Source organism: Castanea sativa, chromosome 4 (genome assembly GCF_040712315.1).
Source record: "Castanea sativa cultivar Marrone di Chiusa Pesio chromosome 4, ASM4071231v1".
NCBI classification, from domain to species: domain Eukaryota; kingdom Viridiplantae; phylum Streptophyta; class Magnoliopsida; order Fagales; family Fagaceae; genus Castanea; species Castanea sativa.
In genome coordinates, this window is record NC_134016.1 from 38,062,125 (window position 1) to 38,072,435 (window position 10,311).

General features: G+C 33.5%; 1 protein-coding gene across 1 annotated transcript; it reads right to left on the minus strand.

Annotated features, from left to right (window-relative positions):
• Positions 1-1,879: 1,879 nt before the first annotated feature.
• LOC142632051 (pentatricopeptide repeat-containing protein At1g08070, chloroplastic-like) lies at positions 1,880-4,917 on the minus strand. The gene has a single exon (XM_075806474.1). It carries the CDS (start codon positions 4,699-4,701, stop codon positions 2,833-2,835), a length of 1,869 nt encoding a protein of 622 aa, XP_075662589.1. The 5' UTR covers positions 4,702-4,917; the 3' UTR covers positions 1,880-2,832.
• Between the last annotated feature and the right edge of the window lie 5,394 nt (positions 4,918-10,311).

The window sequence follows — 10,311 nt, forward strand, 5'->3', positions numbered from 1 at the left end:
TAAAATTTGTTTAAAAAAATATTATATCTTGAAAATCATCTATTATCTCTTAATAGAGTAAAGTTATTATTTATTGTTACTAAGGTTAATTACTCTTATTAAGTGAACTTTAATTATTATTGCTTAGATTACTTTAATTTATTAGTTTTTTTTTTTTTTACTCTTCAATTTTATTTATCTAACAATCCAACTCAACTTTGACAACTTATTGGTTTTTGTAATTTGTTAAAAAGATTTTTTTTTTTTTTTTTTTGTCTTTTGTTTTACTCTCTTAAGAATTCACCACAATAATACAATTATTATTATTATTACTATTGTTGTTGTTGTTGTTGTTGTTGTTGTTGTTTTCACTATCCACTATCTCACGCCCCACTTCCACTATCTTAAATTTAATTGTATTTTAGTGTTTACACTTTACTTCCCACTTAATTATCTTTTTTCTAACATTTAAGATCAACAAATTACTAGTTTTTGTCATTGAGTTTGCTATTTTTTTTCTTCAAATTTTAGATCAAACTGGTTTGTTGTTGGATATTTTTTCTTTTCATTTAAAAAGGCCAAGACAAAGGTTGGTGTTAAATTATTTTGTCGTTGAGCTTCTTTTAGGGTGTTCAAATTATTATTTTATAATGGTCAAAACAAAAAATTTTAATACTATTATCTATATGTACATTTTTTTTTTTCCAAGTCGGGGTTCATTTGAATTTCGAACCCTATAACTTTAATGTTGCCTACTTTTGCCTCTATAAAATGATAAACAGTCAAATATACCCTAAGGTTCTTTCCTTTCCTTTTCTTTTCTTTTTTAAAATAATTGAAATATCCCCTAAGAAAGGTTCAATATAACTTGGCGTGGTCTACCAAATTGCTGATAGAAATCTATACATGTGGAGGTCGACAACAAGCATCTCAGATGATCTTGTAGATAATCCCATAATATAATATAATTATCATCTAGTAGATAATCCCATAAAATAATAATAGCACATGGTTTCTTCATAATGAATTAAGCAAATTGACCTAGCATTTAAAAAAAATAATGCATCAATTGCAGGGTTGCACAGTTTCACTAGAATATAAATCAGTGGCCCCTAATTACATATAAAACATAAGAAAGAGTTTGAAGACCAAGTGTACTTTTTAATGTAAATCCAGGAGTAAGAAAATCAAAGATCATATCTCACACCCAAATAAAGACAATGACATGGTACCTCAGTTTCAAACGGGCACTTCTTTGTAGCCTTGAAAGTTGAAATGGCTTGATAAAATTAAAAAAATAATTAAATAATTAAAACAATTTGCTCGCTTGCGGTAACAAGAGCATATTGTGAGAGCCTGAAAGTTATAGCAGATTATTAAATCAGAACTTTCAAATACTTGAGCTACAAGAAATTCTTCCATGGCTTGAAAGTGATACCTTTGGATGCAATATCGTAGGTTGACCCACACCACCATAGAGTTAAAACCACCATTTTAGTATTAACACGTCGAAAACCTTGAAGCAACCTTGTTACTTCCAGTTTTGTTGATAAAACTATCTAACAGAATGTTTTTAATAATTGAAAACAAAAACAATATACACAAAGATACAAGAAACACTTGAAAAGAAACAAATAATAGGAGTCATTTCAAAGCATTGAATTTTTTTTTTTTAAATTATTAATAATAATAGCAAACCATGATTAACCAAATTTCAAACCAAATGCCGGTCAAGTTTCTTAAATCCTAAGGCACTAAGTACATACAATGAGAATATTAAATAAAAGTGTCTATGAGTGCAACCTTAGCTTCTACTAAAGCATCTGAAATGGTCAATGATCATGTCATGATTTTTTTTTTACCTAATAATTTCTAGCATTAAAGATGACCTAAGAAATCAGTCATTCATATATCTTCGATGCTAGTGTAACTGACTCATTGCTTGTTTATGAAGCATACTATGATGTCATGAAATAATACAATGGATTGACAAATCATATATTTTCACATCCAATGTCATGCTGTATAACATGTGATGGTTCAAGTGGGAATGGATCAAGTTTGTTGCTACATGCAATAAAAAGTTTCCAAATAAACTTGAAGCATTAAAATAATCTTAGAGCTAACAATCAGGGACAGCTCAATTTTGAATGTGAACGAACTGAGTTCTAGAAAATAATTTTGTACTGCTATATCAGTTCTGCAGCTGGCATTTGAGGGAAACAGTGTCATAACCTGGATTATTTGGATTGGACTAGATTGTGCAAGTGTGCTGAGTTCCACATTGGATGTTTATTAGGTTGATGAGTTATATAAACAAACACAATGAGCCCTAATTGCAACCTGACCAGGGATTTGATGAGAGTGTGTTATGCAAGCGTGTGGATACCACTTTTCTTGGGTCGTGACACTCAGACAAAAAAAAAATATTAATAATTGCCCCATATATCATGGATTAATCCATCTGCCTTGGCTTGCATTTTAGATTTCCTACAAACCATCTAATCTGAAGCCACCACGCCAATTAGCCAAAATCTAGGAAATGCAATTCTGCTTGTTTTCATTAGCTTATTTCCAATATTTGATTGGATAGTATACATAAAAACATGCCTTGCTAGGCCAGTAACCTAAAAATCCATTCTATTCAATGCAATCTACCATTTAAAATAAGATACAAAATGAGTATGAAAACAGTTTACCTTGAAAACTTTTCCCAGGCATCTTTTCTTTTGGTTAGACAACAAGCAAGAGAGCAGGATTTCCAAGTCCAAGCTGAGATTAAAGTTAAACTGTCTGTGGTACAACCTCCACCATACTTTTCCAGTTGCAGTAGTGGGCAATTACTGGTTTCTACTATGAGCACCATGAAAATTCCAATGCAAATTCAAAATTATAACTAGCCCAAGTCGACTGCATTGCCAACCCATCGACAATGCGATAAACATCATTAGATCTAGGGTGGGATGTGTCACCAACTAAAAACTTATGCACTTTATTATCCATTTCTATCCAACTATATGCAGAGGTTTTCTGCACTCTGTTAATTTTCATCAAATTTCGCACTGTCAAGGATTCTTCCCATCTGCCAGCACTTGCATATATATTAGAAAGAAGGATATAGTTCCCAGAATTCTCAGGCTCAAGTTCTAGTAATTTCTTGACGGAGAACTCAGCAAGTTCTAGATTCGAATGGATTCTAGAAGCACTCAATAAGGTGCCCCATATCACAACATTGGGCTCCACTTCCATTCTACATATGAACTCATGGGCATCTTTCAATTTCCCAGATCTACAAAATAGGTCAACAACACAAGCATAATGTTCTATAGTTGGAGTAATCTCATGATCCGATTTCATGCTTCTGAAAATCCTAAGCCCCAATTCAAGAAGGCCTGCATGGGTGCAAGCTGTCAATATCCCCACAAATGTTATATCATTTGGTTTCACTCTAATTTCTTTCATTTTCTCAAAAAGATTAATTGCTTCCTTCGCAAAACCATTAGCTGCTAGACCTACAATCATTGAGTTCCAACTAACAACATCTTTCTGAGGCATATGATTGAAAATTTGACGAGCCTTACTAATATTTCCACACTTGGAGTACATATCTAATAGTGCTGAGGCCACATAAACATTAAAGAGAAAGCCTTGACTCTCTACATAGTTGCCAATGCGCTCACCAGCTTCCAATGAGCCCAATTGAGAGCATGCAGATAGAACACTAACAAGTGCAACATCATTAGGCTTAATCTGTTTGCTTTTCAGGCTTTCAAAGAGTTCTAAGGCCTCACTAGGTCTCCCATTTTGGGCATAACCAGCAATCATGGCACTCCAAGCAACAACATCTCTTCTGTCCATGCGTTCAAACTCCTGACGTGCATCATCAACAGCCCCACATTTCACATACATTTCCAACAATGCAGTAGAAACTATCATATTTATATGTAAATTGTTCTCATCAATAAACTTCTTAACTCTCAACCCCATTTCCAAATCCCTAAGCTTAGCACATATAGAGAGTACAGTGGCTACACTAATTTCGTTAGGGCGAAACCTCTCAACTTGCATCCTCTCAAACATCCTCAAACCCTCACGATAATGCCCATTGTTTGCATAGCAAGAAATCATAGAATTCCATGAAACAACAGTTCTCTCACTCATCTCATCAAATAGCCGCTGCGCTGCCACAACATCGCCGGACTTGGAATACCCTGAAATCAAACAATTATAGCAGATTGGATCCTTCACGAAAATCTCATCAAAAACTTTCTTTGCGGAATCTATATTACCAATTTTGGCATAAAAATCCATCAAAGGAGTCTGAACAAAAACATCCGAGCTAAACCCGTATTTTACTATTAACGAATGAATCTCATTGGCTAATTCACCAGCCAATAAAGAAGTGCAGGACTTCATAACAGGCGGAATTGTGGAACATACCATCCGGGTACCACTATCATGCATCAAAACAAACGCTTCTAAAGCTTCTTTGTACAAAGAAAGCTTAGAATACTTAGAAATGAGGGAATCATAAAGGATTTTACTTGGTTGAGGAATTCTATCAAACACTTGGCGAGCATATACAACAATAGATAAACGAAGAAGCCCCTGCACAAAAAATGGAGTAAGAGCAGGATAATTTGTTACGATGAGGCCGTGAATTTGCTTGAATTGTTTAATGTGCAGAGACGAGTGAAGTACATTTAACAAATAGCGTTCCATATATGTTGGAATGAATGGTTATAGCTGATGCGTCTCTTCATGTAATCGACTAGCAAAGTGTAGCATTTATCTATACCATAGAAGAGCGAAGTGGGTTTGCCATAGATCATATAATAATCACATATGGCTCTTCCGGGTCTGGGCTATTACAGAGGCTAGACTACTAGCCGTTGAGACCTCAGAGAGAGAGAGAGAGGGCTAAAAAGGCGGCGGGAATTTCAAATCAAACACGTATTACAAAATTGTGAAACAATCGTGCAGGACAACCGTGCTTGAGGCAGTAGACAGTAGAAACCAACTTCACCCAAAGGTAAAAACTCTTCTTTTTTTGGCTGTTAAAAACTTAAAAAGGTAAAAACTTTAAAAAATTATTTTATTAAATTGGTTGTATTATCTATATATATAATCTATATATATAAAAATAGTTAAAGTAGAGAGAAAATCTAATTAAGTACCCGTTTGGGTACAGTTGAAATGCAGTGCATTTGTGTTTCAGTGTTTTTTTTTTTACCAACGCCTCTTGCACTGTTCATGAAACATGAATAGTGCATTAAGGCAAATGAACAATGTTTTGTGAGTGAACAGTAACCGAGAATTATTTTTTTATTGTTTTTACTTTTTAACAAAATAAGCGGTATCTAAATGCACTTTAAATTTCAAATTAATATTCAATTAGAGTCTAATTTTGTGCCATGTATCTCGTCTAATCTAAATTTTATAATTTTGAACCAGATGAGTTAATTTAGTGTAAAAATTGAATTTCAATTAAAGTTTAATCTTGCGCCACGTGTTCTATTTAATCTAAATTTTTAAATTTTTGTGTCAACTTAGTTAATTTAGTGTAAAAAACGAGAAATCCAATATAATAAACCATAAAAAAACATAATCATATAACTAAAAAAATTTAAATTTATAAGTCAAATATCTATATAAGTCAAAAATTGGATTATAACTAAAAATTGTGTTTAAATTTTAAAAAAAAAAAAAAAAAAATATATATATATATATATATAGGTAAAACTTAGAGAAAATTGAATTAGAATTTAAAATTATAATCCAATTTTGTGTCCTGTGTCTAAATTTACATGGGAACTACACCATAGTTATCCACTTAAACTTGTGCCATGTATCTACTTAAGTATTTTAATTTTTGTGTCAAGTGAGCTAATGAGTGCAAAATACTAAAAATCTAATATTAATGAACTATAAAAAAAATTTTAAAAAAATCACATATACTCAATAAAAATCACCACATGTTTCTCAAAAAATAAATAATAAAAAAAATCACAACATAACAAAAATCACCACACGTTCTGTCTTATTAAAAATTAGAAAAAAAAATGATCATAAGTAGTGACGGTGCTGAAAATCGTCAGTAAGCTACATGATCCTTGCATGCTCTAGATAAGACCTACACAACAAAGAAGAAGAAAGAGACCTTACAGAGAGTACTGGTGTAGTACCGGCCAAATACCTTCCGAAGGTTAAGTTAAAGAACTTTCACAATTCTAGAGTGTCAAAACTGGGGTAAATTATGCATACCTTAATTTCTAAGGGTTTTTGGGTTTTTATAGTGGTATTCAACCGACTTTGGTTCCTTGGCAAGGAAGATGTTTCTTTGTAGGGAAGATCCTCATTAATACAAGTATTTTACGGGATCTTTCCATATAGAGATTAAGTTGATTGTGGTTAATTGTGGAGTACAAGACATTTCCATTTAAAGTTTCTTGAGGACCAATTAAACCATGTGGATGCCACATGGCTTTGCCACCGTCCACTTTGCATCCGTCTACTTTTTGTCTGTTCGCTATAGATAGTCTGTCCACCTTGGACACATGCTATCGTGTTTCTTCCTTTCCGTCACTCATGGCAGGTTCTGTAAAACGAGATCGTCTACTTTCTTTTTATCTTCTTCAAGTAGTATTAAATTTAGGTAAGAATTTTAATATGTGACTAATTACGTTTACTTTAAAAAAATAATTTGACTAATTATCTATATTTTATTATAAAAATTGTGTTTAATTTTAAATGTATTTATATGTATGCATGTGTTACAAGTTTTAAAAAAAAAAAAATTGACTAATTATTTATATTTTTATAATAAAATTTTTGTTTGATTTTAAATGCATCCATACGTTTGCATGGAGTTACATACTAGTTAGTTAATAAAGCACAAACAATATATATTTTTCAAAGACCATTAAACTCAATGCAATTTTTATGTTTGAATTTAATTAAAAGCCTAATGCATTGTACCTAATGAATTATACTTAAATTTTTCTGGTTTGTAAATATAAAATTTGCATAATTATGTTGCGAGTCACACAAGGTGCAATGACACATGAAAATGATATTGTATAAATTGTGAAAACATTAAGTCTAGGAAAATAATGCTAGTCGTAACTTTTTTTTACAACAATTGTGAAATTAATGATAGGATCATTTAAATATGACGTTATTCCAATCATAACTTACCAATTTAACAAGTTTTGAAAAAGTTATACTTTCGTAGCATTACCTCAGTAACATTTATCTTACACCAGCCCAAATAACAAATCTTACTTGGACTTTGCATTGCTCAATGACAATTATGTTTCACTTGAGGTATTGAGCTCCTAACCTCAATAAAATGGACACGACTTGTATCCAATGTATTAGTGTACTGGATACGAAAGGATATGTGTGAGAATACTTCCCCAATTAATCGGATTTATCCGCTTTGGGGAGCCAGTCTCTCACGGTTTATCGGCTCAAGCGACATAGGAGCGTACGGATCTTCACCCTCTTGGGGCTTTACACCGCAGTCCCACATCGGCAAGAGTTCCCTCCCACACATGGTTTATAAGCTTCTGGAGCGACCATGTGTGGATTGACTCCCCAAAGCGGATAAATCCGATTAATTGGGGAAATATCCTCACAATATGGACACATCCAAAATTAGATGTGTCATCATTTTAACGTGTCTAGTGTATTGATGCACTGAAAACAATCTCAACCCCAAAAAATAACTATAGTAACAATTATATCAAGTCATTGATGTACCGATCTAACAAATGAATATCATGCCAGATTTTGGTGGGACCAACTCTAGTAAAGGTGTATAAATTTGGATCACTTATCATTCACTCGCTGACAACAATACTATGGACAGAACCATTCTTACATCCAATTTAATAAATTGCTAACTTAGCAAGTGATTGACAAAAAGTAGTGGGTCGCACAAGTTAATACTAGACGAAAATTTTTCCTAACTTACTGTCGCATAAATTAATAAGTTGTAAAGTTAATCTATCCATAGATTTATGCTCTACTTATTGTGTTGTACATATAAATGCACGAGGTGAGTAGTACAAGAGCTAGGTGTCATCTTTTTAGCCAAAGTCTTTTTCTTCTCTTCAAACAAACTCAACCCATTTGCCAGCAGTAGCCATTGGGTTCAATATCTCACAAACCACACGCCACCTCCTCCTTAAATCATGGCTAAATGTGGTACAATCCATTCAATGAGAGCTTGACACCTCATTGACTATATGGAGGAAGATCTCAACTATTGGATCTCCACCTCAAAAGGCAACTTTCACACATAAAAGGGAAGTCCAAATTGTGATTCTACATTTAGCAGCACTATTTTAAGTACTATTCCTTTTAATATCTCACCAATATGAACCAAAATAATATATTAAAATCACCCAAAACAGTGAAACACAAAAACACCGGGATATTTTCAGAGTAGCAGTGTGAGGGGAAAATATATGATAAGTTAACATATGGTGGAAAAGAAACTGGAAACTAGCATCTCGAGTTTCAGAAACTCAAGATCTATATTGAAACTCAAGTCTCAAAGACTCGCTTCGCAAGTTTGTGCTAGATGAGGTGGACAGAAAATGCCACATAGATCTCGAGTCTCTGAGACTCGAGTTCTAAAAAGCAAAACGATTTTGTACTTGAGCAACAACAGAACTGAAGACGACGAAGAACAGAGCTTAAGAAGAACTAACGATCTGACGACGAAGAGGAAGAACAGACGACGAAGAACAAAGGAGACAGACGACAAAGAACAGAGAAAGAACAGATCTGAGATGCGTTGTCTCTGCCGATGGGTTTGCCGATGGGTTTGCTGATGGGTTTGCCGATGGGTTTGCCAATGGGTTTTCTGATGTCTGAGCTTGTCTCCGCCAATTGGTTTTCTGATGTCTGTGCTTGTCTCCGCCGATTGGGTTTCTGATGTCTGCGCTTGTCTCAAGTTGGGGTTTGTATGTTTAGGTGTGAAAGTGTTTTGGAGCTTGGAGGGTGAAGCGAAAATGATGACAAATCGAGTTTTGAAACTCGATTTCAACCTAAAGCAAATCGAGTTTCAAAAACTCGATTTCAATGTGGTTCCACGTGGATTTTTCTTCCACATCAGCTACCACCACTTACAAATCGAGACTTAAAAACTCGAGTTTTATCTTGGAACTCGAGTTTTAGACAGTCGAGATGCTAGTTTTCAACATTATTTTGAAACGTGACAACTAACTAAATTTTTTAATATTTAATGTTATTTAAATTTTTTTTTCCAAAAACACCATGTTTAACACTTTGACTTGTTCTACAAACTTAACTACACCTCCACTCCATATCACTCATATTTTTCTTTACTATTATACTTTTATATGGAATATTGTATCTTTATTGCTTTGCATTGCATGTGTTTTTAATCATGATTGGTTATAGCTTGGAGATCCAATAATGGTGAGCCACTACTTAAGTAATACTCTACATTTGGACCAGCCAAGTTGTCACGTAGCGGGTGTATGATTGCTATTGAACAATTTTTATTGTTGATAAATGTGTTGCTTCACCGCTAAATGACTGGCTATAGCTAAATGGCCTACCACGAGTCGATAGATGTCATACACCAAACCTTGAAGCCACACAAACAATGCATTATTAGCATTAACACAGAGCACACCAATGCTAATACTCTCAAACCTCTCCTTGTCACTCTATGCAAACTACTTCTCTAATATTACTGCTTTTCTATAGTATTGCTTTTCTTATATTATTAATTTCCCTATATTATTTCAACCACTTTATTCTTCTAAACTTGTCACCAACATCTGCTATAAGAGTTTTATATATTTTTCCCTACATCATTGACATTTAGCCACAATGGAAAAATGGTAGCCTTCTCGGAGCACCCAATAATGAAGGAATTCATAAACCCATGTCCAAGATCTCATCAATCAAAGTTCAACTAGTTGTAAAGGAGTCCAAATCTTCTGTCTCACTTTTCTTGCTCCACTCTATACTCCACCAATAAAAACTTGTCACGTGTTCACCTAATTAATTAAATATTATCATTATTGACTTATTAAATGCTACCGTTATTAATTAATAGTAGTATTTAATTAATTAGGTGAACACGTGGCAAGTTTTTATTGGTGGAGTATAGAGTGGAGCAGGAAAAGTGGGACAGAAGATTTGGACTCGTTGTAAAGCTACCTAAAATGGATTCCAACAAATGCTAATAATAAAAGGCTTTGTTAACTAGTGTTGAGTAATTTTTAGGTACTCTTAGAATATGATGAAATTGTGCTCTCTTCTTTCATATTCATGGTTGGCTCCACC

Coding starts and splice junctions, on each gene's coding strand:
- LOC142632051 (XM_075806474.1), bottom strand. CDS start 4,701: ATGGAACGCTATTTGTTAAATGTACTTCACTCGTCTCTGCACATTAAA.